The sequence below is a fragment of the Melopsittacus undulatus genome, chromosome 2 (genome assembly GCF_012275295.1).
Source record: "Melopsittacus undulatus isolate bMelUnd1 chromosome 2, bMelUnd1.mat.Z, whole genome shotgun sequence".
NCBI lineage: Eukaryota > Metazoa > Chordata > Aves > Psittaciformes > Psittaculidae > Melopsittacus > Melopsittacus undulatus.
In genome coordinates, this window is record NC_047528.1 from 15,816,960 (window position 1) to 15,843,783 (window position 26,824).

Here is a 26,824-nt window from a genome sequence, read left to right on the forward strand (position 1 = left end):
AGTATTTATGCCAGTGCCCCGAATTTTAAATTATTTGATGGCGTTGGGACAAGTCTTGTTCAACATCTTTGTCGGTGACATGAACAGTAGGATTGAGTGTGCCCGCAGCAAGTTTGCCAATGACACCAAGCTGTGTGGTTCCATTGATACACTGGAGGGAAGGAATGCCATCCAGAGGGACCTTGACATGCTTGTAAGGTGGGCTGATGCCGACCTTATGAAGTTTAACCATGCCAGGTGCAAGGTCCTACACCTGGGTCAGAGCAATGCCAGGCACAGCTACAGGCTGGGCAGAGAAGAGATTCAGAGCAGCCCTGCGGGGAAGGGCTTGGGGGTGTTGGTTGAGGAGAAAATGAACGTGAGCTGACAGTGTGGGCTCCCAGCCCAGAAAGCCGACTGTATCCTGGGGTGCATCAAAAGGAGTGTGACCAGCAGGTCAAAGGAGGTGATCCTGCCCCTCTACTCTGCTCTTGTACAACCTCACTTGGAGTATTGTGTGCAGTTCTGGTGTCCTCAACATAAAAAGGACATGGAACTGTTAGAACAAGTCCAGAGGAGGGCCACGAGGATGATCGGGGATCTGGAGCCGCCCTGTATAGGCTGAGAAAGTTGAGGCTGTTCAGCCTGGAGAAGAGAAGGCTGCATGGAGACCTCATAGCAGCCTTCCAGTATCTGAAGGGGGCCTACAGGGATGCTGGTGAGGGACTCTTCAATAGGGACTGTAGTGATAGGACAAGGGGTAACGGGTTAAAACTTCAACAGGGGAAGTTTAGATTGGATGTAAGGAAGAAGTCCTTTACTGTTAGGTTGGCAAGGTACTGCAATGGGTTGCCCAGGGAGGTTGTGAATGCTCTATCGCTGGCGGTGTTCAAGGGCAGGTTGGACAGTGCCTTGGGGGACATGGTTTAGTGTGAGGTGTCCCTGCCCATGTCAGGGGGGTTGGAAGTAGATGATCTTAAGGTCCTTTCCAACCCTAACTATTCTATGATTCTATTTATTGATTATAAGATTGTTTTAACAGAATATTTGTATGACTGCATTATTTCTTATTGAAGGTCAGTGGTGATGCAAGTCCTGAAGATCTTTTGGACAAACAGTGTAATGGAAAAGCTGCTTTGCTGATGCTTATAACCATGGTTCTGTGCTGCAGTCCGGTCTGTGAAAAGCAAGCTTTGTTTGCTATTTGCCAGTCTATGAAAGAGAATGGATTAGAACCTCACCTTGTGAAAAAGGCAAGTATAAAATTCCTTTTTATACTTAGGTTCTAAATTAAGGTTAGGTTAAAATTGGGATGGTAAAATATGCTTTTGTCAGTACTGAAAGTTGTTAAGTTTTGTAGAAGTGTGACTAGTGTAGGACTTACATATCTGAATGTATTTGTCATTATATTTAATGATTTCCATAGAAATAGTGAGGTCATAAAAGCATTTTTAACAGTAAATCTTCTGTGTCAAAATATGTATATGAAATACAGATTATTATACTTTGAAGATTGCAGATCTCATTTTAAAAAAATAATCTTTCTGTCCAGTGGAAGTAAAATGATTTTTCCAGTGTGAAAACTTGTAAAATAAATGCAGTGTATTGGAAGATAGTATGTATTTCGTGGACTTTAATTTTTAAGTTCACAAGGGTGTGCTGAAGTAATTGCTGTTTATACATCAGTATTTCATGTCAGTCATCTTTTAATGCACTTTTCCTTTTTATGCTTGATTTCTGCTTTTTGCCTGTTGTTTTTACACACAGTCTCTACCCTCAAAATGTGTACTGTCTGCTCTTTGTGTACCATGTCATACTGGGTAGTTGTAGTTTCTTAAATGAACTGTTTTGAGATACAGCAATATAAATGATAAATTGCTTAAGCTAAAGAGGAGCTAAGTTATAAAAATAGTTATTAAAAGGCTGGGGAGGGCATGTAGGTGTAGTACTGCCAGTTTGCCATAGTACTGTGTACTCTGCATGCTGTTTCTGCAATCCTATTTCATTCACAGGTTTTGGAAAAAGTATCTGATATTTTTGGCTATAAAAGTATAGAAGACTTCATGACTTCACATCTAGACTATTTGGTGATGGAGTGGCTGAAAATAAATGACAGTGGATATAGCCTGTCTGCTTTTCCTTATGTTCTTCTGAACCACACTAGCCTTGAGGAATTCTACAGGTAAATTTGTTACATGAAAGCATTTTGTTTAGATTTATTTACAATTATGACAGAGGGTTTAAAATTTCTAAATGTATTAATACACGAGGTTTTTGTTACAAGTTAACATACTGAGAGCTTCTAAAATGAATTCCAAGTATCTTGTATTATATTTGTGCTGACAAGATTTAATTTTTTTTATATAGTGGTAGCTAGACAATAATCACACAGTTATGCAATAGAGGAATGGTATTTGCTGTATGATACTTGAGACTTCTGAAAACTTACTACAGGGACACTCAGGAAATGTATTTACTATGTGTAGGTCTTGTTACAAAGTTTTGGTTCCACACCTGGTGATCAGAAGTCAATTTGAAGAAGTGAAATCACTTGCCAACAAGATTGAAAAAGACTGGAGGCAAGTTCTAGGAGACTGTTTTCCGAAGATACTTGTGAATATCCTCCCGTATTTTGCCTATCAAAGCCATGGAAACAGTGAAGCAGCAGAGCAAAGAGATGCGGCTTCTAAAGTCTATGACATGCTTAAGGATGAAAACTGCTTAGGAAAACAGGTATCTGTTTTAAATGTGTAAATGGAGTGCTCTGGCATTTAACAGATTTGAAAGAAACTTCTTTATATTCTGTAAAAGTACAAATAGCTCAACTTCAAAATTATTATTTTAATACAACCAAGCTAGCCACATTTTTATCCCAGGGTTTTCAAGTAGCTCTTCAATAGAAACCCTCAGGCAGACAGTTGACTTGAAGTATAGTTTTGTTCAGAATGTAATAACAACTTTTTTACCATTCATTTACAACCCTGAGTTTACTGGTCGTATATCTGTTTAAGGAAGTCATGTTTTCCTCATGAAATATATTATTAATGCTCTATGAGGAGTCATCCTCTCTAGAGGCAGACTATATTCAGAACTATCAGGTAATAAAATTGTTTTTCTTCTAGATACTGTAGGAAAGTAAATTGTTCTACTTGTAACTGCCGTAGATAAGACTTAACCAGGCTTAATTTTTTATTGAATTGTATGTCATGGGTGATTGAACAAATAGAGAATCCATACAGGAAAAAATTGGTTTTCTCAGAAAAGGCATGTTAAATTATTTTAGCTGAAGTATATTTTTTCCTTATTAAACCACTATTTTTCTTCTTCTAGCAAATTGACAATTTGTTTCATAATAACTTACCAGAGATTGTGGTTGAACTGTTGATGACCTTACATGAACCACCTGATGCTCCCGAAGGAGGAGCTCAACTAAGTAAATATATAAGGTATGTGTTTGTATATTTTCTAAACACTGAGTGTGTTTGTGTAATATAGTGCATTAAAATGTGCCCTTCATGTATAAGAAGAGGTGGCCTTGAAGTTGAGAATTTGTGTGTTTTATTATCATTAGTAATGATGTATCATAGGCATGCTTTCTCACATCATTATTCCCCAGTATCAGTAAGGAGAACCTCTATAATACTACAGCTGGATTAGATATGGGGAAGAAATTCTTTACTGTGGGGATGGTGAGGCACTGGAACAGGCTGCCTGGAGAATTTATAGCTGCCACATTATTAGAAGTGTTCAAGGCCAGGTTGGAGAGGGTTTTGAACAACGTGGTTTAGTGGAAGGTGTCCCTGGCTATGGCAGGGGAGTTGAAACTAAATGATCTTTAAGGTCCCTTCCAACCCAAACCATTCTGTGATTTTATTAAGAATGAATAGGTGAGCCAGGGAATGCAGTTGTATGTTGATGAGCTGGACTTATGGCAATGCCAATTTAAATTAGTTTCAAATTTGGATGTAAAATTGGTCAGCTTTTAATGTCTAAATTTATATGATTCTTTTAAAGGCCTTTAAATGTTTAGAAATCATTGAGAAGTGAAGTGAAATATTTCTCTGTAGTTCTTGTAGTATCAGCTCTTGCCGTTGGTAAGCAGATTGCTTAAGCAATGCCAAATGAATGATAGAAATATTCTAATGCCATAAATATCTTCATTTATCTGAGCTTTTCAGGCTCTGTTGTTATGAAAATGCCACTATTTGTGTAGTTGCATCTGGAAATAATTTTACAGATTTTTGTGTTTAGATAGAAACGAGGTGGAAAAAATCACACTTTCTGAAGTTATTGAAGAAGATACTATTATTGTAGAAACATAAAGCTGAAAAAACTCAAAGCTTTTCTATGAAATTCTGCCAAAAGTTAAAGGGTTGAGGATTTCAGAACTTTATAAAAAAAATTGGTTTCAGTTAATTTATTAACAGACTGTGGTGTCTGCGTGTAATTGAAGTTTTTCTTTCCAGGAAGTGAATGTAAGAATGAGAGTAATGAAACTTAGATTTTGCTGTTTGTTACTATCATGATGCATTTCTTTTTCAGGTCCCATCAAAGTCAACTACCTTATTTTTAATGGGAGGATTCATGATTACTCTTTTCTCAAGCAAATTGTTCCCATAATTGCAAAGTGCAGAAGCCTTTTTCCATGACTTGCAATTATAATTTCCTACTAGGTAGCTTAGATGAGATGAATGTGTGGGTTTTTAGAAACATGATCTTTCAAAAAATAGTAAAATAATATTAAGAAAACTCAATTTATAAAGCTGGCGTAGAAGGAAACAGCTAAAAATAAGATGTAGTTCTCTCTGCTGGAGGCTTTTGGTTACTTAGTTACTGAAAGCTGAAAAGATTTCTTAGGAGTTAATGTGTTTATTCAGTGAGACTTACTTACATGGGTTTGATTTTGGGAAGGAAAATAAAGTAGTCTCTTTTATTCGTTTAGGGAACTGGATCCTGTTCCTAATCCTCCTCATTTTCCATCTTATGTGATTAAGGCAACCTTGGACTATATTAATAACTGTCATAAAAGCAAATTGAAAAATCTTGTAGCAGTTCTTTCTAAAAGCCCTGTAAGTATATAATGATGATTTTGTTTTTCTGTAGAATGTACTCATAAAAGAAATGTTACATTTTGGTTTAACTAGATATTTTTGTCATGTGTATAGGAGGAAAAAAATACAGCCTTAGAAACCTTTCTGTTCCTTTGTTTACTTTCTGAAATGGAAGAAGTCCTAAGCTCAGAGACACAGTAACCTTGCACAAATCACATGCTTGAACTATTACATGTGTTATATAAATATAAAAAATAACAATGTAGAAATAGAGAAAATTACTTTAAAGGGTGGGGAAATCTGTGTGTAGCAGACACAGTTTAGATGCAAAAGATTTGTTCAAAGTACACTTTTACTGCATACACAACTTATTTTGCCTATCCATGAGCAGTCTCAGAATAAGAAAAAGCCCTTTTCTTGATCACATTTGTCTAAATCTTTTGAATGTAAAAGTTCATATTGCTAGCCCATGGAATAAATTCTTTAAAATTTAACACAACCTGTCTACTACTTGAAGATAGTTACTTTTTACAGTTACAATCTGTATTGATATATTCTATGAAATAATGCAATTTCTAAAACTGAACATTAAGTTTGAAAGAATATATATTGAAGCATTGTTCAGGTTTTTAATGTCTTTAATTTGATGTTTTTCCTGTTAGTGAAAACTGACATAACTGTTTTCTGCGAAACTTTTCTTGGGGCAGGGGAGAGAGGGAGTGGGAAGGGAGGAATGACACAGGAAAAAGAAAATTAGGAGGTATGTGGCTTATAGTCCTGCTTGGAGAATGAGTTCAATCAAGGTCTTTTGTTTGTTTAAAGCAGTAAAAATAATAAAGCCTTTTTGTCCATGTCTTATAAAAAATCTATGTATAGCTATTGCTGAAGATTTTGATATATATATAAAGTACATTTGTATTGGCATTATGATTATTTTTTTTACACATATTTATTTTTAGGATTCATTCCAGAAAATCCTTCTAGCCCTTTGTAAGCATGCGTCAGATACAACCAACATTTACAAGAAGCACAGAGCTCTTATAATTTATCACTTGTTTGTTAGTCTTCTACTTAAAGAGATAAAAGATGGTTTAGGAGGAGCATGGGCTTTTGTCCTCCGAGATGTAATTTACACCCTGATTCACCACATTAATAGCAGGTAAATACATTAATTATATATTGTTCTTCCTGACTGTTTTTGATGACAGAAAGCATCTTTGGAACTTTAAAAGATACAGGAGAAATACTCAGATCATGGACTTAAGTGCAAAGTAAATGTCAAAATGTGCTTATTGAGTTAATAAAGAGTATTTACGTTTACATTCTCACCAAAAAGTAGCTAACAAAATGAGCAAAAATTGGTACATGGGTGTGTTTGGATTGAGGAAATTGGTACGTCCTCAAGCTTAAGATTTAGATGGAGATTCTTACCTTTCATAAGGACTAGAGATACTCTCTTCCTTGAGGTTTAGCTTTGGATTTCCAAGGCAGTTATTTATCTAAATGTCATTTGGTTTACATGCAAGTTGATTCCTTTGCTTGTTGGAAGCATTTCATACCCTGGAATATTGAAAAGAGATTTATGGTAAATCCCATTATTATGAGATTTATTGCAATGAACACTGAAGTCTGTTACCTGGGATGGAATACTCCCATGTACGAGTCCAGGCTTGAGAGCTGACTGGCTAGAAAGTAGCTTTGTAGAAGAGGACCCAGGAGTCTTGGAGGACAAGCTGGATGAATCTACAGCATGCCTTTCATCACCATATGTTGACTGTGTACTGAACTGTGTTGGTAAGAGTGTAGCCAGCAAGATGAGGGAAATAGCCATTCTCCTCTTTGAGTGTTAGGAAGCTACAGTAGGATCATGTCCAATGTCAGGCCACTCCAGGCAAGACATGAGAGCTAAATCCCTAGAGCTGATGTATTTGATATATTTTTAGAATCATTTCCTCCTGTAAAGTTTATTTATATTCCTCCTTTCTCCCCATATTTTCTTGTTGTATAATAGTTTAATACTTGAGACAATGACAGTTTGTGTTTCTTTAATTTCACTTTTTGTTTCTTGTGACAGACCTGTAACTATCAGAGACATATCCGTGCGCAGCTTTTCACTCTGTTGTGATCTTCTTCATCACGTTTGCCACACAGCAGTTACATGTTGCAATGATGCCCTGGACAGCCACCTTCATGTTATTGTAGGAACCCTAATACCTCTTGCCCTGGAACAACCTGAGATTCAGGAACAGGTAGTTTTGAGTTGCTGCTTATTCCTTAGCTATTAGCTTTTCAGTTCATGTTCACTGTTGTTAAAGCTGTATCTATACTCATGTTCACCTGCTGCAGTGTGGGGTCCACTGCTCGACCATGGACCTCCATGGGCTGTAGGGACACAGCCTGCTTTTCCATGGGCTGCACCATGGGCTGCAGGAGAATATATCTCTGCTCCAGTGCCTGGAGCACCTCCTTCACTGATCTTGGTGTCTGCAGAGTTGTTTCTTGTATACTCCCACTTCTCCTTCTGGCTGCAATTGGTATTGCACAGTAACTTTTTGCCCTTCTTACCTATGTTACCCCAGAGGCACTACTACCATCACTAATGTGCTTGGCCTTGGTCAGTGGTGGGTATGTTTTGGAACCAGCTGGCATTGGCTCTATTGGACATGGGGGAAGCTTCTAGCAGCAGCTCACAGAAGCCATCTCTGTAGCCCCCAGCTACCAAAACCTTGCCACACAAACAAGGCTCAAAAATGTTTGTATTTTTTGGTTTTCATTTACTTTTTATGTTCAGGTCCTAGGCTTGTTGAAGTATCTGGTGATAGATAACAAGGATAATGAAAATCTCTACCAAGCAATCAAATGCTTAGATCCTTTTCCTGAATATCCCGCTTTTAAAGATTTGCGAGCAACTCAACAGAAAATAAAATACAGTAAAGGACCATATTCTCTTTTAGAGGTAATTACATTTTTAAATATATCTCATGGCAGAGTGGTTTTTGTAATGCAGACTTTCAAAAGGAAATTCTCTAGCTATGGGTATGGCTAGAGAAAGAGTAAATCTTGAAAAAGATTTAAGTTAGACATGTGGATTCTTTTTCTTGCTAGTTTCAGACATCAAGGTGTCTGTAGGTCTCCATTTATTTTGCATCTATTCATACCCATGGCAGGGGGGTTGGAACTAGATGATCTTAAGGTCCTTTCCAGCCCTAACTATTCTATGTTTCTATGATATCCACATTGTGGACTGCCGAGAGCCACTCCTTTACTTGAAGCTTTTATTTGTATGCTGTATGTGCTTGATACAAAATGTTGCTTTGCAGGAAATAAATCACTTTCTCTCAGTTGGTGTTTGTGATTCATTGCCCTTAACACGACTTGAAGGACTGTATGATTTACGCAAACAATTGGAACAACATAAAGATCAGATGAAGGATCTCCTGAAAAATTTCCAGGGTAGTGACATCTGTTTTTGTATTTTATCGTATATTAAATTATGATGGGCGAAACCTGGGAAGAAATATTTACTCCTTTGGAGGCGGGTGGACATGTGTGATGAGCCTGATGCCTTGATTTTGCCTTAAAGTCTATGAAGCACTTTTGTAACATTAGTAGAAGTATTTTAGCTGTTAAAAAGAATTTAAAAAACCCAGTTACTGATAAAGGCTATAAAATGGTATTCTGAAAGCTGATGTTTAAGAAAGAAATTACTGCTGTTTGGACTCATGTATTCATTTTTATAAAAATGTCAACAAACATAAAACCTGATTCCATGTTTCCATTCCAATCAACAGGGCAGCAGGAGTTTTTTTAAAGAAGTTCTGTTTTTATTCTTTTTTCCATTGGCAGATCGTCATATTTTTACTAGACTGTTCCTGGAAACAGCAGAATCAAATGCTTATTTTAAAAAAAGAGACCCCAGTCAGGCAGCAAATATGTAGGAAAGTATCTGTCTTGGGAGTTTATACAGCTAGTCAAATTTTGTGAGGTTTCTGGCAGAAACCTTTATTTTGGGATGTTCCTTGGTTTTGTGTTTAGAACAGAAACATTGATACTGGCTTAAGTTCTGTCAGTGGAGTCACATTGTGTGATTTTACTATTTCAAATAGTATTTTTATGCTGATACTGATATTTCATGTATTTAATGGTCCTTTCTACATCAAAATACTGAAAATAATAACATTTGTGTTATTCTAGTTTTGGGTATTCTTTGGCATAGTCAAATGCATAAAAATTCTTTCAAGACATGATCAGTAAGAAAAAATGCTTGATTTTTCAATGTACTGTTTAATACCAACTTCACCATTAATAAGGCATGTTGACATTCATAGATAAAAGATTCTAAAGCAGTGTGTTCTTCTAATATGTTCACGTTACAAATACACAGTAAGATTTTTGGGTTTATTTTTCTTTCTGAATGATAGAAAAGCCAGAGGATTGTGTAGTAGTGAAGTTGGTGGTGAACTTACTGCAGCTAGCCAAGATGGCAGTTAACCGTACAGGTGAAAAAGCAGTGCTAGGTAAGTTCATTCGTCTCACAGGCATCCTAAGGCTTCCATTGCAAACCCCAGGTTGAAGGTGTGACCACTTTCAATGTTACTTCCACTGTTTTTTAGCATATGTCTTAATTTCTTGACTAATAATTTAATTTCTCATCAGTTTAGACCTTGGTCTCTTCTATACTCAGTAAAGAGTCACCTGCTGCTGCATGGATTGCTTCATTAAGTTGAGAAATAGTAAGCAAAATTTTAAGAGAACTTATCTGAAAATTTGAAAGGCACGTCTTGGAGGAACTGAAAATTCTCCATCTTAAAGCCTCTTATGCATTACTAAAATTGTTCACTTTTTACTGAGTACCTGATTAATGTTTGATTGAAAGCATGGGAGCTAATTCCCAAATCCCATCTTCCCCAGGCAGGGAGTACCTCCATGATGTTTACTGAAGTTAGATGTCTAAACTAGACAGAAATGCAAGTAATGAGAACATTTCCTTAATAGATACTTGTGTAAAACACTAATAACTGATAAATACAAATGGTGAGCACCCGAAGCTCACAGTGATTTCAGGATGATACATACTTCAGCATCTTTGCAAGCTGTATGTTTCAACTTTTTCTGTATTGTGTTTCTTGTTTCTTAGATGATTTGTTAAATTTAGTTAAAAATACAGCCTGTGTATCTTCAGTCTGTTCTTTATTTGCTTTGGTGGCTAATACAATGTTGTAGAAAATGGAAACATTTTCAAGACACTTGCCAATTATGGGGGAAAGAGCAGGGAAATAGATTTGTTTCTGACAAACATTAACACCTAACATTAACAGTTTTTTTAAGCTGTTTTTAAGGTAAATTTTGGTTTAGTTTTTTATTGTATGTAGTCATGGTTTTGTACACTTTTTTTTCTAGAAAACAAGTGAGGAACACACTATCATTTTGTGTGAAATATAGGTTAATTCTCACTGAGTTTAGAGGCTACTCTTTATATTTATCATACCCTTAGGGAATGAAAATGAGTGTCTCTTCGTGGCCTTTTGCAGTTACCTGTTTCTGACACAGGCAAATATAAAATCTGTATGTGATTTAAACTGCAAAACCCAGAGCCATAGGCACTCCTAGAAGATTGAGTTAGAGAGCATAACTATATTAACTGGGTCTTAAGCTGCAAAATTTATATGCATGTAATTTTAATCATCAAGTTCCTCAAGTGATTATAAATCTTTGCAGGTTTTACCCCATAATAATCTTAGTTCCAAAATTAGTTTGCATTAATTGGAACTTTTAGTGTGGGACCTTGTTTTAGCATGCATAAGATTATAAAATTACCTGCATTTGCAGAGGCTGTTGGAAGCTGTTTGGGAGAAATTGGTCCAATGGATTTTTCCACCATAGCTCTTCAGCGTGCTGAAAATGCACAGGATTCTAAAGCAGTGGAATTACTTGAAGATAGAAAACTCCAGTGGGTCTTCATAATGTTAACTCAAATAAATATTGCTTTAACAGATAACTGGTGAGTACACTTGCTTAATTTATTTCATTCAGAGCTTATTGGGAGTTTCTAAGTTGTGCATTGCTCAAATCACCTCAGAATTAACGTCCAGTGATGTGTGTCTTCAAGGCTTATATTTGTTATCCAGTCAGGCTCAGATGTTTCTTAGAAATATTACAGTTGGGCTCGAGCCAAAGGGTAGCAGTGCTGTGGAGTAAATACCAAGACTTTACTTTATAATAAAATATGCAATGGCATACCCTAGCCCACAATTTTCTGATTTGATGGACATTTTAGATTGCAGAATTACTTATTTTGTGTACATATAAAGGTGATTTTAAAAGTAAAATATCTGAATGAAATTAATGACAACATTTTGTACTCTTTCAGTATTGATGTTAGAGCTGCTGCTGTTTCCTGTTTGAAAAACATATTAGCCACCAAGTCTGGCAGTGAATTTTGGGAAGTTTATAAAAATAAAGCTGATCCCATGTTAATCTATCTACAGCCTTTCAGAATATCTAGGAAAAAGGTACTTCTTCTGATATACCTTATTTAGATGGATATGGGGCAGAGAAAACTTGAAAATACATATTTTTAAAAAAGTAAATTTGAAAATGTTTTTGGGATAGGCTTTGCTGAATGTATGATTCAGATTGCAGTCAAATTGCGAATGGGATTGCTTTTGTCCATCAGTTGCTCCTTTCTGTTTCAGCATATGTGGCTTCTTTACATAGGAAATTACCATTTTGGCATTAGAAAGCTGTGTACTTTCATCATGAGACAGACAATTTTTGATTATCTACTTGGTAATGTAATACATTCTTTCTGAGGATTCCAGTATTATTTAATACAAAAAGTCAGTGGAAGATAGGTCAGAAAGAACCATAAATAGTGAATAATTAAGTTTTCAAACTTGATTTATAACCTAAATGTGATGTCTAATGTGGCCTTATTGATGTTAATATTTCCTTTTGATGTTCATATTGATGTTCATATTTCCTTGGAAAGCTCTACATGAACAAAATTATATTTACATGAAAAATTACATTAAATTTACATGAAAAAATACTGTCAATCAGTTAAAACACAGTTAATATTTAATATGTTTGAATCTGTGCAGATGGCAGTATCTTTTCTCAAATGTGTAGAATTTGTTTAAATTTGCAGTCTATGTATTTTCCTTCTAGTTTCTTGTAGTACCTGCTAATGATACAGAGGCTCCTTTAGAATCTTTGGATGATGCAAACTTATGGATTCCTCTCGGAGAAAGTCATGAGACCTGGATCAAGCGCCTGACTAGTTCAATACTGGACAGTAGGGGTGTGCAGAATGAAGTTCTGCAGCTAATGAAGCCACTATGTGAGGTGAGCTAAATTATACATATATGTGTATGTACATGTAAGCAATATGTGATGCATAAAAATACATTATTACTCATCTTGATAGCAAATAGTACTTTCTGCTACTGAGTTACTACTTTGTCTTAACATTAATTGAGGTGTTTTAGAGTCAGATATTGCAGATACCTGTAAAATACACTCCTGAAATACAAGATTTGAGACAATTGTAAACATAGATGAACTTTACATGACTGTTTTAACTGAATGCCAGCACAGCTCCATTGAGTGGTTTATATTTTTCATATTACATGTTCTTAAGCAATAGCTGTTTGAGTAGTTGTCAGTTTGATTATAACCTGGGAAAGAAAGGCTTTTGGTTGTTTTTCTTAGCAGCTACTGTGCATGATTGTTTCCTAGGTAAAAACAGACTTGTGTCAAACTTTGCTTCCGTACTTGATTCATGATATCCTTCTTCATGACTCGGATGAATCTTGGAGAAATCTTTTGTCCATTCATATTCAGAAGTTTTTTACAGCCTGTTGCAGATTTGCCTCATCTAGTAGATCTACTACACCTTCAAATTCAGATTCAGGTAATATAATATTTTTGTTGCATCTGAAAGAAGGATTCTGGTTGTGAAAAGATTATTATTTGACATCAGACATGATGTGCACTTGCAGGCAGACAGGATTTTGGAAGCTTCTGTACAATTGTTTAATCTTTTTTGGTGGAGATACCTGTTCATTGGCAGCACCCAAGTAGTTTCTTCTGTAAAGCTTCTTTCCTTATTCACCACTGCATAATGTTTTTTACTTGCTGAATTTAGATGTGATCAGATGTGTGCTGTGAGACTGAGTCATGGACTGCTGCTCAAAATGACCAATTGGCAGTTAAATTCCTATCTGATTCTTGAGAGCAAAATGTCATGGTGCTTTAGGAACTGGGAGTCACATGGCTCCACTATATGTCTATGTATGTTAAGCACGTGGGAGATGATGTACAAAGAAGGAGGTGATGTTCCTTCTATAAGGTTTTGGTAGCAGTGGAAAGCAAGCATTGTTCATTTCTGTCTATTAGAACACACAAAACACCCAGATACTTACTTTTTCATAGATTTGTAGTTCTACATCTTACTATAGCATAGTACTAATCAAACCTTTGCTTATACTTTGCCTGTTTCTTGCTTCTTGTAATTTATTAATTAAAATTGTCCAGAAAAAGGAAAAAAAAAAACTATTAACCTGATGACCAGAACACAGCTTGTAGCCATCTGTTTGTTTGGTGTTTTTGAAAACTAGGAGCAAGGCATGGAAATCGAAATTCTTTAAAAGTATGTTTCTATATGTGGGAAATAGTGTTTTTTGTACAAGCGTGCATGTTATAAAGTCTACAGTAAAGCTACTAAAAAGTATTTCTGTGGCTTTGGAATAAGTTTCTATGTCTCAGGCCTAAGGGAAGAGCTGTGCAATGATGTTGGATGATCTCTGAATTCTATAAGGAGCAATAGTATACATTATTAATGCAAAGATAATTTGATAAAGAAAATTGCAGCATAAACTACTGTAATGTCACTAACAACATATAAGGAGAGGAGCTACATTTGGTGACAAACTATTAATTTATTTTTGGAAATGTTGTCCAAGCAAGCTTTTTTAGTGTTTTTCTAGAGTACGAAATACACCTTCTTATCTTTTAAATGGTTATGTTCTGATGAAAGTTCATTATGTTCTTTCTTTTGAAATCTGTATCCCAGATCCAGAAACCCATAATTTTAAAAGTTTGGATAAAGTATCTCGACGAGCCATGCTTGCTGTTGTTGATTACTTAAGAAGACAAAACAGGTAAATTATAGCTTTCCAAAATGTTGCTTTAATTTAATTATGACTCTCTCAGATCAGTTGACACTGTAGATTAAGGACAAGGTTGCGATAGAGACCATGTCATTTCAAAGAACTGAGGATATAGTAGTGACCTTGCATTTCTTACAGAATTGATATGGCTAGCACTACACGCTGAAAGATTCCTCTAAAAACTTTTTGTCTGAGAAACTTTTTGTGGTATGGGTTTTGAGGGGACTAAGATAAAATTAGCCTTTAGATTGGATTTATTTTGTTTAACGTCAGAGAGAAGGTCTGTTACAGCAATCTTGAAGTTTTTATTTAATCAGATCTGTTTCAGGTACAGTTTTTGATGACAGCTTCTGGCTAGATCTGAATTATCTTGAGGTTGCTATAGCAGCACAGTCTTGTGCTGCTCACTTCACAGCCTTGCTCTACACAGAAATCTATGCGGACAAGATAAATAGAGACAAACAGCAGGAAAGGTACAATGCTTGAGAAATTCTCCTTTTTGACATTTTGGGTGTAATGGTTCATGTTTTCTGTGTCCCAGTAGTATTTTATTACATTGAGAAGTCAAGGAAACTTTAAAAAAAAAACTGTATGTGTGTATTGACATCGAAAATGTTTCTGCCAGTGTGATCCCAACCTTGCTAATTTGCTAGCTTTGATACACTCAAAATAGTGTCATTTTGACTTCTAACCAGAATGTTTTCTTAGTAGTGTGTGTTCTGGAAAAACTTCACTAAAGGTAATGATTCTGAATACTAAATGTATTGATTCCCACTTTTTATATTGAACACTTTTCAGATTCTGTTTCACATAATTAATAGTGTGCTAGTGGTTAAATTATGGCCAGAAGTGAATCCACAGAGTAATGACCAGAATTGTGTGGGTAGACCTGAATGATGCTTGTAGAAGGAGATTTCTTCTGTAACAGACAATTATGTTTGTCTTCCATTGTAGCAAGATTAATATATGGGGCTAGCTTGCTAGCTTCACTTTGGCAACAAATAGCTCTAAGGCAGTGAATGTATTACAAAAGTATGGTGATAAGCATACATATTACATAGTTGCTTTTATTCTTTCCCAAAAGAGATCATTCTTGCTTCAGGCATTCACAAAAGCAGTGTGATTTAGCAAGATTAGATATTATAAAGTGGGGCAGGATTTTTTTCTTCTCAAAACCACCTTGATTTTGAAATCCCTTGATGTTGATAGTTCAGCTGAATACTTTGTTATTCTGGTGGAGAGCCATTTTGAATAACCTGAGGATACAACAGGCCTGATCTTGCATTTTGTATTTGGGCCCAGTGTGTTGGGCTTAAGTGTTGTTTCAGAATCTTAGTTCTTAGCATGAAATTTCATTTAACTTTACTGGTTGAAACATTTCTTTTAGGTCTTCCTTTAAAGCAGCTAAGAGTTTGGCATTTGAAGAAGAAAGTCAAAAAACAACTATTACTATTTTGAGTGAAAAAAGCAAAGAAGAAACTGGCCTAAGTTTACAGGTAATATGTGTGCTTCATAATCTGAAAGCAGTCTTCTCATAGAAATACAATTAGCAGGTTTCATCTGAGCTGAAGTCAGATCTAGTTGAACTTCAAAAACAATATTTGAAAGTTCTAATTAAAAGTGGACTCAATTGCCTTTCCAGTTAAATAGAGTATTTGTTCTTCTGAAACTAATTAATTGGTGCATTTTAAATGGCAGCAAAGCAGACTGTTCCCAAAAAAACTAACCTTGTGGTGGTCACCAGCCAACTATTTTTCAGTTTGTTTTGTTAGAGAGATACTTCCATTAAAAAGTCAGCAAGTGGTGTAGCAAGTTGTAATGATCAAAGCCAAAGTAGTATTATCCAGTTTATTTGATAGATAAAATCTGATAGTCTTGTCTAAGTTACTGCTTAGTTCATTATTCCAGAACTGTGCTTGCATATGTTTAAAATGCATGGGTTAGCTGGTATGTCTGATGCTCATTCAGTGTTACTGCCTTTTACTTTTCAACCTGCCCGCTTAAGGTCAAGTGCTAGTTTTTGGTAACATTGCACAAAAGTTAGATGGTCCTGAGGAGTTTTGCTAGATGACAAAACTTGTCTTCCTGTGGTGGTACCAGGCTCAGATAAAGGAAAATAAGCAATGATAAAGGAAAATTAAGTAATGATAACAACATGTTAATGGAAGGACTAGTATTTCTAAATATATGTGCTATATATAAAACTCACTTGAACTGATTGCAAAGAGGTAATTCTTTGGTTTATGGCACATATTTTAGGACCTTCTCATGGACATATATAGAAGCATTGGAGAACCTGACAGTCTGTATGGTTGTGGTGGAGGCAGAATATTACAGCCATTAGCACGGTATGATTTATTAAGGTTCATATGTGCTGTAAAGTCATTGCTTTCATTTACTAGTAAGGAACTTAATTGAAAACTTCTTGTTAACTTACAACAGGATAAGAACCTATGAGCATGAAGCAGTATGGGAGAAAGCCCTTGTAACACGTGACCTTGAGGCAAGCCTCTCACCATCTACTCACCAGGCAGGAATAATAGAGGTAATTTTATTTTATGATAGGAAATGAATGTAAGAATTTATATCCATCATACTGAGAGTCATTTGTAGTAAATGCAAAATTGTTTTAGGACAAAAAGAGCCCACTGTTGTAGGCATCCAAACCGTATAATATAAGGCAATTTAATATTTGTCCTAAAAACCTGAAGGCTTCTAGTCCTCTTGTCACTCACCTGTAATCCCTATTTTAGGTAATGAATTTTGTGAAATATTTCAAAATAAATATATTTAATTTTATACAGAATTTGGCCAGCTCGTAAAATGACAGCATATAAGAAGTAATGTAATCGGTTATTTTTGCTATCTCATTCTTTAAACCTCTCCATCGTGGCAACTATTGTACTGAAACTGTGCTATGTCTGATAAAATGAATAAATAGAATTGATGTTGTCTTGTTTCAAGCCCTTAAAAATATGTTGACTTTTTATCCTAAAAATATTTACACCACTTCTGTAATAGCATCGCACAGGTGTATCTGTGTTTCTCATAATTTCATTTTCCTAAGGTACTTTTCTTTTTCTACCCCAAATAATTTAGTATAATTGTAAAACTTCCATTGTGTTCCTCCTTCATAATGGCTGCACACATGTGGATAAGTGGTCACAATTATAGTCATTATGGTCTGCAAACAACTATTAGTTTTAGCATGCTGGGAAACTTTTTCAAATGCCCCCACCAGAAAAAACAGTTAATTAGAAGTAAAACCAGTTTAGACTTACTGCCCAGGAATGATGAAATGGAGAAATGGGAGCAGATAGTTTGTTTGAAACACAGCATGGAAGTTCATTTCAAAAAAATGCCAGCCACAGTAGTAACAAAACTCTTTTTCTGGGGTTGCAGTTATCATAGCGTGATTAGTAGTCATTTTTGTGTAAAAGTTTTCACCTTATATAGTGCTGAGTTTAGAAATACTTACCATCCTTCTTTGCCCCCAAAGGCTTCTTTTGTTTCCAAAGCTAAAACAAAGCCTTCTAAAAAACCAGTTCCATTTATTAAAGGAGGAAAACCAACTTTCAGTAATTTTGTTAATTCCAGGTTTTGCAGAATTTTGGCCTTCGCCACACTCTTTCCATGTATTTAAAAGGACTGGAACATGAAAACACGGAGTGGAGTGCAGAACTACAGGAAATACGCTATCAGGCAGCATGGAGGACTACGCAGTGGGACGATATCTCTTCTGTCAAGTAAACTGACTTACTTTTTTGCTAGTTCTTTAAGTGAAAGGCAGTGGTTTTAGTTCCAAACAAAAGGATAATGTAGAATATAATTTCTATGAAGTAGGTCACCTAATTTATCTTAATCATTTAATGGAAAAGTAATCTTTTTTCACTTAGACCTGCCTGTCCTTTAAGCACATCACTCTTCTTTTTCTTGGGAAATTGTACACAGTTGATTCTTCTTTTTGATTGTCCATAACTTTAAACCGAAATTTTTCCATTTTGACTCAGATAGGTGTGTCTTAAGTACCTATGAGGGAGAAATAGTTTTAAATGCTTAATTTATAAGCAAATGGGGAAAATATTACTTGGTAAGCCACAAGAGGTTATCAAGACCTCGATAAGCAAACACCAGTGTTGATTCATGGCTCCTCCCTTGTAAGGAGCAATCTCCTCTCTTGTGTAATGTTGGATCCCTGGCATTAGTTATTTTACATGACTGGCTAGGATCTAGTATGAACTCTGAGTCTTCCTAATACAGCTACATCATCACACATTTTAGGAGGAATACAGAGTAGATATGCTACATTTTCCCAAAAGCAGAAGTTATGGAATGGGGTCTTCAGAAACTCCTTTTCTGTTAACTGTTACTAGTCAGGAGAATGGAGGATTTTTCTCCAAAGGCTTGTACAAAGAGATGGGTCTGGGAAACATGCTCCTGGTGTGTTCATTCTTTCCTCTTGCACTGTCTTTAGATCATTGTTTAGAAGCACTTGAAGGACTTCACAGACAGATACTGTCAAATGGCATGTGTCATGCCACAGGCAGAATAAAATTCATATAGGTGGGCTTGCTTTGTCTCTGGATTAGGGCTTGTGTAAACCTCTTCGGTTATAAACGTCTTATGCAAATAGAATATTCAGTTTTAATACAGGATCACAAAAATAATATGTTAGATGAGAGAGAATGCGATGGCATGGAAGATGATCAAGAGAAGCAGAAGGAAAAGTGAAAAGGACAAAGAGAAAAGTGAATTGAACTCTGGGTTCAGTGGGTTTTTTTCAGCCTTCTGATTTTCTTTATTTATTTCTTTTAGAAGTATTTCTGCAGTTAAATGTAAAAATTGTACATCCTGAACTGAAGTTACTTACATACAAACCTATTTTTTTTAGCATAACATTGTGAGAAATGTTATGATTGTTTTTTTACAGTGCAGTTGGTTTTGTGCCATATTTTTGATACAACCTTGAACATCTTGTATTCCAAACATTCTATCAATTCTTGTTTTTTGTTTTAAAAACACAGCTTGAATTTGTAAAATCATAGAATCATAGAATAGTTAGGGTTGGAAAGGACCTTAAGATCATCCAGTTCCAACCCCCCTGACATGGGCAGGGACACCTCACACCCAAGGCTTCATCCAGCCTGGCCTTGAACACTGCCAGGGATGGAGCATTCACAATTTCCCTGGGCAACCCATTCCAGTGCCTCACCACCCTCACAGTAAAGAACTTCTTCCTTATATCCAATCTAAATTTCCCCTGTTGAAATTTTAACCCATTAGCCCTTGTCCTATCACTACAGTCCCTAATGAAGAGTCCCTCACCAGCATCCCTGTAGGCCCCCTTCAGATACTGGAAGGCTGCTCTGAGGTCTCCACGCAGCCTTCTCTTCTCCAAGCTGAACAGCCCCCACTTTCTCGGCCTGTCTTCATATGGGAGGTGCTCCAGTCCCCTGATCATCCTTGTGGCCCTCCTCTGGACTTGTTCCAACAGTTCCATGTCCTTTTTATGTTGAAGACACCAGAACTGCACACAATACTCCAAGTGAGGTCTCACGAGAACAGAGTAGAGGGGTAGGATCAACTCCTTCAACCTGCTGGTCACACTTCTTTTGATGCAGCCCAGAATATGGTTGGCTTTCTGGGCTGGGAGCACATACTGTCAGCTCATGTTCATTTTCTCCTCAACCAACACCCCCAAGTCCTTCTCCACAGGACTACCATGAATTTCCTTTTTGCCCAACCTGTAGCTGTGCCTGGGATTACTCCAACCCAAAATACTAAATTTATTTAAAATTTAAAGGGTTGCATTATTATTGATTATCATGCAAGACAACAATCCATCCAACTGCAGAAAATGTACCACTAAAAATATTTGTCATAAAGGTAAAATGGACTTCTTTGCAAAAGAACTATAATTTTTCTTTTATTTTATATTACTTTTGTTTTTTTCTAAGCAATGAAGCAAGCAGACCAGGGTACCATGAATCACTGTATGGTGCTCTTCAGTCTTTACGAGATAAGGAATTCTCTGCTTTCTATGATGGTCTTAAAGACGCCAGGTAACTGCATGCAAATATTGTGCTGTTAGAGAGAGATGGAGTGTTTGTAGTCACAAGTTATGTTTAAAAAACTATTGTGGGATTTTATGGGCTTAAATAAAGACTTGGTGCATAGAATTAATGAATATTTTTGTAGTGCAGCTTCATTTCTAAGCTTTTTTGTTGTTTTTTTTAGCTTCAGTTTGTCTTCTGTGCCTATACAATTTGTGTGCTAATTGAAAATGCATGTCCTGTAGCGTACATCATTTACTTTATGGTCCTCTTAAGTGGATTTGAATGCTGACTACTCTTTAGCTGAGCTGTCACTTGTGTTTTGGAGTTGATACATGCTTACAATGTTTTCATTTATTTAAAAAGCTAAAGTTTTGAACTCTTATGGTAATATGAATAATTCTGAACGGAATAGTTTTGCTGGTTAAATTCTATTAATGTATAAGGAAATTATGTTATGGATATTTGGAATTACTTGTGAATATTAAAACAACCTAATTTAGTATTTCTCTGTTAAATCCATAGAGTGAATGAAGTAAAAGAGCTGTGCAAAGGCAGTCTTGAGTCTGTTTATTCATTATATCCGACTCTTTGCAGACTACAGCTAATCGGAGAGTTGGAAAATACAGGTCTGCTGTTTTCCAGGTATTTTTTAAGCTTCTTTCTTACTCCTTTTTGAGTTTTCACATTTTTGGTAATCAAGTCTAGCACAAAAATAAAATCGCCTCAACAAAATTTACTCATTAACATCTCAAACTTTATCTTTAAAATTATGTAGATTTTAGTTTTACTATGTGAAGACAAATCTAGATTTTCTTTATTTCCAGACTAGATTTATTTGTGGTTTAGTTTTAATTATAGTGACCAGCAAGTTGAAGGAGGTGATCCTACCCCTCTACTCTGCTCTCGTGAGACCTCACTTGGAGTATTGTGTGCAGTTCTGGTGTCCTCACAAAAAGGACATGGAACTGTTGGAGCAAGTCCAGAGTAGGGCCACGAGGATGATCAGGGGACTGGAGCACCTCCCATATGAAGACAGGCCGAGAAAGTGGGGGCTGTTCAGCCTGGAGAAGAGAAGGCTGCACGGAGACCTCATAGCAGCCTTCCAGTATCTGAAGGGGTCCTATAAGGATGCTGATGAGGGACTATTCATTAGGGACTGTAGTGATAGGGCAAGGGGTAATGGGTTCAAACTTCAACAGAGGAAGTTTATATTGGATATAAGGAAGAAGTTCTTTACTGTGAGGGTGGTGAGGCACCGGAATGGTTTGCCCAAGAAAGTTGGGAATGCTCCATCCCTGGCAGTGTTCAAGGCAGGTTGGATGAAGCCTTGGGTGATATGGTTTAGTGTGAGGTGTCCCTGCCCATGTCAGGGGGGTTGGAACCTGATGATCTTAAGGTCATTTCAAACCCTTAACTATTCTATGATTCTATGATAGGATATTATGCCAATACTGTATATGAAATGATTGTTTTATTTCCTTTGTTTTGAGCATACTCCAAGGTAGCTATCATATCTTCTAGCCTTTGTTTTACTAAAGTAACTGAGTTATTCTCTTCTAGTTTCCTTTCTAAAAATGTTTTCCATTTCCTTAGTGATTCTTGTAGATCTATTGAAAGTTGTTTCAGTTTGAATGACTTTCTTCATGGAACACCACAACTATCAATATTCTGTCAGAATTCTTAACATTACTCTTTAATCATAGGAGAGTATTTGTATCTCTAGTGCTATTAACATTGGGCTTTTTTCTGTTGCAGTGGTATTTGTTTCACAGAATCACAGACTGGTTGAGGTTGGAAAGGACCGATGGAGGTCAAGTCCAACCTCTCTGATCAAGCAGGGTCACCTAGAGCACATTGCTCAGGATTGTGTCCATATGACTGTTGAATATCTCTAAGGGAGGACACTCCACAATCTCACTGGGCAACGTATTCCAGTGCTCAACCACCCTCACAGAAACATTTTCAGGTGTAATTTCCTGTGTTTTATTTTGTACCCATTGCCTCCTCTCCTGTCACCTGGCACCACTGAGAAGAGTCTGGCCTCATCCTCATGGCACCATCCTCTCAGATACTTATAAATATTGATCAGATCTCTCTGGAGCCTTCTCCACCTGAGCAGGCCCAGCTCCCTCAGCCCTTCCTCAAATGGGAGATGCTACAGAGCCTTAATCAGTTTACTAACTAATAGTTACCCTACACTCCTTTAACATGTCCGGGACATTATGAACCATTGCTATTTGCAGTTAATGAATTGTCTAAGAAAATAATACATATAATGACAGCCTACACAGCTACAATGTCATGGTCTAGAATATATGCTTATTTTGATCTATATATGACCTATATAATAAAATAAGAATCTTGCTCTCTAATATTTCAAGTAGTCCTGTGTTTGAAGGTGATTCCCATTGCTGATAGACCTTTAACCACAACAGGTTTTGATGCATTTTCAAGAATGTTTACGGTGGAGTTCACCTTACTAATGTTGATATCTTAATCTTCATGGTTTTTAAAACTGGAAGCCTGCCAGTTTATTCTGCATATTAATCTTGTAGGGTTTGATGGATTGTTTCTTGGTTTTGAACTGTAGATTGTGAACTACCTCAGTAATTTACTTATGTTACTTATTTTGCATTTCACTAATATTTAGCAAGAATTAATAACAAGTCTTGTGTATTCTTTTTGTGACAATTACAGGTCTGTTACTACTCAACAACTGAATGATACTTATTTGAAATGGCAGAGGCAGTCCCAGCTTCTCAAGGACAGCGACTTCTGTTTCCAGGAACCTGTCATGGCTCTGCGCACTGTAGTTTTGGACATCTTGCTTGAAAAGGAAAACGAAAACACCAAAAGAGAATGTATTAAAGACATCCTGACCAAACATCTAGTGGAGCTGTCTAGATTGGCAAGAACTGCTAAAAATACACAGGTACAAATTGCAGAAAAGACCAGTGATGGATGTTTAGTTTGCTAGTTTTCAAAAGAACTTCATTTTTCAACAGTACCAAAGATGAACTGTATTCTAAGTGTATTCAATAATCAGTTGGAGACTTAAACTATGTAGAACTTAATTCATTAATTGTATTTATGGCTATGTTGTCTGAATTTTGTTCATAACTGTAAGCTACTCTATGAGGAATATAATATCAGAAAGAAAACATTAGTGAAGAATGTGTAGCATTCTTATAGCCGTAGTACTTTAGAAGAATTCTTATAGCTCTAGTACTTTATTTTTGGTGCAGCTTTATATATCCAGCTTCCACTTGCATCATCCTGCTATAGTGTTCCAGAGTAAAGCTGCAGAAAGAACGTGATACATTATTTTGGGGTTTGTCAAGTTTAATTCCATAGTCCATTTTTGTTACAAATCAGGATTTCCTCAAGTATAGGAAAATAACTTCATCTCTTTGCTGCAGATAAATTCTTAGCATTGGCTAGGCAGAATATGCTGCACAAGTAGAGCAAACGAAGATGGAGCTTAAAAACAAAACATGCTGTGAGATACATGTATTTCTCTTAAAGAATTGATTATAGTGTTTTTTCAATTTCAGCTTCCAGAAAGGGCTATGTTTCAGATCAAACAACACAATCCAACAGGATACGGAGTTTCTGAATGGCAACTAGAAGAAGCTCAGGTTTTCTGGGCTAAAAAGGAAGAGAGTCTTGCACTGAATATTCTTAAAAGTATGATAAAAAAATTAGATGCAAATTGGTTTCAGGTATGTGCTATATAATCTGTAAAGTTATGGGAAGTCTCTTACCCCCTTTCATGCCTTGCTTTTTTTTGTGCTTGTAATTTCATCAGGATTCTTTATTCCATTTATTGTCCTTTATTTTTTGTCTACAGTTCTTCATCTCTCCTTGTTTTCTGCATAACTTGGTATCATCATCAGTGTTTGTGTTCACTGTTCATGGCCTCCTCAAGATTAGTATCTTTTGAACAGCACAGATGACTGGAAAGATTCTCAAAGGAAGAGCCACCAGTCATAGAGACCTCAATAGTTTGGAAAATTGTGCCAATAGGAATTGCTTTAGATGAGTAGGAAGTTCTTCACCTGAGACAGAATTACAGGGAGGGTTTTGATTTTCTGGAGTGTAACTGCAAGAAAGGTCCTAGTGAACAGCTAGCTAAAATGATTCAGTGTGTCTTTGTGGCTGTGAAGGTGAACATCACCAAGAGTGTAGCCAGTAGATTAAGATATAGGAAGAAAATTCCTTACCTCTAAATACTGTGACCAGTTTGTCCAAAGAAGTGATGGAATCTCTCTTGCTGGAAATTAATAGTCAGTAGTTGTTTGCTAATTTGTCCACTTCTGATTAAAGTCTTACTGACATGTGCTTTCCTGGAACTTGTTGAAATATTGGTGTCATATCTGCCACCTGCCACTCATATTAAGGTAGTTTTAAGCAAAAGCTTTTATACCTCTTTTAGTAGTTCTATTATTTAACCTGTGAAGTTATGTAGACCTTTTGATAAAATACTCTTTGGAAACCTGCTCCATCATCTTTCTGGAGCAGTTTTAATCAAGTTCCCATGTAGAGGTCTGCCTGAAAAAATTAATGATCATACACAGTTACTGCAATTCCTGAATGTTTCCTACAGAATGTGCTATGGTATTTCATATTAAATGGGGACATTAGCAAATACAATCCCGGAAACATGCTGTGAATTTATTTAATTTTTATTACATTTTATCATTGATTTATTCTGGTTTTCATTGTTCAAACTCAGGTATTTAAAAATATGTTCTCTTTTTTACTCACATAGGATGTGAATGTGATTTAAGGTTATTGACTGCTGTAGATGTGGATGGTAAATGACTCTGTAGATACATTACATTCAGAGATCCAAGTGATTGAATTATATTAAGGGTTTTAAAGCTTTGTAAATTACTTACCTTATATGTAAAAGGTATTTTTATTTGATGTCTCCCTCTTTGTTTCTTTCCCCCCCCCCAAACTTGCTTTCCTAAAGGTTGAGAATGATCCTCATCTGAAATTGATCTATACAGAGTGTCTGAGGCTATGTGGAACCTGGTTAGCAGAAACGTGCTTGGAAAACCCTACAGTCATCATGCAGAAATACTTAGAAAAGGTGCATCCAGTCTTTGAAATGTACAGTCTTGGAGATAATGCTGTGCTAAAATACGGTGTTAAATGGCAATACATTTTTCAATGCAGCCTTTATTTTTCTGGATTGAAAACGACTTTATAAAAGTATTCACGTAGTATTGTGTAACACTGAATCTTATAAAATATTCAGAATGTGGCTTTATAAAATTCCCAGTAAAACTTCTGTGTAATATTAGTTTAGAAGAGCAGTGATTACAACTACTAGTCCCCTTTTCCTTTCCTATTCCAATCCATCCCCATATTTTCCCTTTCAGGACAGATCATTCACTTACTGTATTTTCAGTATGGGTATTGTATTTGTAATATTCTTTTGCCAAGTGCTGGAAAGTCTTGTTCTGGTATTTCTAAATACTGTAGTTTTTTAACTCCTAGTAATAGAAATATTTTTATTAATATTTGTCCATTCTGAATTTCTTTATTTCATGCTAACTTGTGAAATTCTCCATAGTTGCTATTCTCTGTCACTTTGTACATGCTTTCTTCACTCTGAAGATTTGAATCAAAGACTTTCACATGCAATTTCCTTTTGGTTTTGGCATTTTTGGGACTGCCTTTTTTACCATCTTATGTGATATAAGTTGTAAAATTATTATAAAACTATTGTAAAACTTCATGTTTAGTTACTCTAAAAGATAGTTGTGGGAGACTTCTGTATGCTTATTACAGCTGTTTTGTACAACATAACCTTTTTGACTGTTCTCACTGGAACACTCCTCAAAGATTAAATTCAAGTAAGAGAAAAATATTCAGCCTGGTAGGTTTATTTTATATGCATACATATGCCATCATAGGCAACAATAAATAACCTGATTGAGCAGCTGACCCTGCTTGAGTGAAGGGGTTGGACACAATGACTGCCAGAGGTCCCTTCCAACCTCAACCATTTTGGTTTTCTCTGATAATGAGTTTAATCAAGTATTGTGCAGCACTATTAATTTGATTATCACTCACATCTTTACTGTAACCTCCCTTTTAGGCTGTGGAAGTTGCTTCAAACCACAGTGGAGACAGCAGTGATGAGCTGAAGAAAGGGAAGATGAAGGCTTTCCTGTCTTTGGCTCGTTTCTCAGATAATCAGTACCAGCGAATTGAGAATTACATGAAATCCTCAGAGTTTGAAAATAAGCAGACATTACTGAAGAAGGCCCAGGAGGAGGTCATTCTCCTTAAGGAGTGTAAAGCTGAGACAAATAGGTGAGCATTCAAATGGAGAGGTGGTGACTATGGAGCTATCAAAGGCTCCATCTTTACTAATTCTCTGAACAAGTGGTACAGCACGAGTCACATCTCTACAGCTGATTTTTTCCTTCTGCACAAAATAGTGGCCAAATCTGTAGTGCTTCTTGCAAATAGTTTCTGAAACGTGCTGGAACATGGTCTAGGAGCTAGGTAGGTCATGTGGGCGAAAACTAAGCCAAGGAGAATTACA

The 26,824-nt window shown here is 36.2% G+C and overlaps 1 protein-coding gene across 1 annotated transcript in view; it reads left to right on the forward strand.

Annotated features, from left to right (window-relative positions):
• Positions 1-26,824, forward strand: part of ATM (ATM serine/threonine kinase) — a 63,183-nt gene that overhangs the window by 21,490 nt on the left and 14,869 nt on the right. Inside the window, exons 24-50 of the mRNA XM_034060052.1 lie at positions 1,056-1,232; positions 1,992-2,161; positions 2,466-2,712; positions 3,310-3,425; positions 4,922-5,048; positions 5,990-6,189; positions 7,105-7,279; positions 7,822-7,986; positions 8,351-8,483; positions 9,452-9,547; positions 10,860-11,031; positions 11,401-11,542; positions 12,201-12,377; positions 12,771-12,945; positions 14,113-14,194; positions 14,521-14,676; position 15,065; positions 15,613-15,699; positions 16,463-16,551; positions 16,646-16,748; positions 17,801-17,949; positions 20,161-20,265; positions 20,782-20,901; positions 22,957-23,191; positions 23,814-23,981; positions 25,244-25,357; positions 26,372-26,589. Coding sequence (XP_033915943.1) covers positions 1,056-1,232; positions 1,992-2,161; positions 2,466-2,712; positions 3,310-3,425; positions 4,922-5,048; positions 5,990-6,189; positions 7,105-7,279; positions 7,822-7,986; positions 8,351-8,483; positions 9,452-9,547; positions 10,860-11,031; positions 11,401-11,542; positions 12,201-12,377; positions 12,771-12,945; positions 14,113-14,194; positions 14,521-14,676; position 15,065; positions 15,613-15,699; positions 16,463-16,551; positions 16,646-16,748; positions 17,801-17,949; positions 20,161-20,265; positions 20,782-20,901; positions 22,957-23,191; positions 23,814-23,981; positions 25,244-25,357; positions 26,372-26,589 — 3,899 coding nt within the window. The remainder of the gene's footprint in view (positions 1-1,055; positions 1,233-1,991; positions 2,162-2,465; positions 2,713-3,309; positions 3,426-4,921; positions 5,049-5,989; positions 6,190-7,104; positions 7,280-7,821; positions 7,987-8,350; positions 8,484-9,451; positions 9,548-10,859; positions 11,032-11,400; positions 11,543-12,200; positions 12,378-12,770; positions 12,946-14,112; positions 14,195-14,520; positions 14,677-15,064; positions 15,066-15,612; positions 15,700-16,462; positions 16,552-16,645; positions 16,749-17,800; positions 17,950-20,160; positions 20,266-20,781; positions 20,902-22,956; positions 23,192-23,813; positions 23,982-25,243; positions 25,358-26,371; positions 26,590-26,824) is intronic.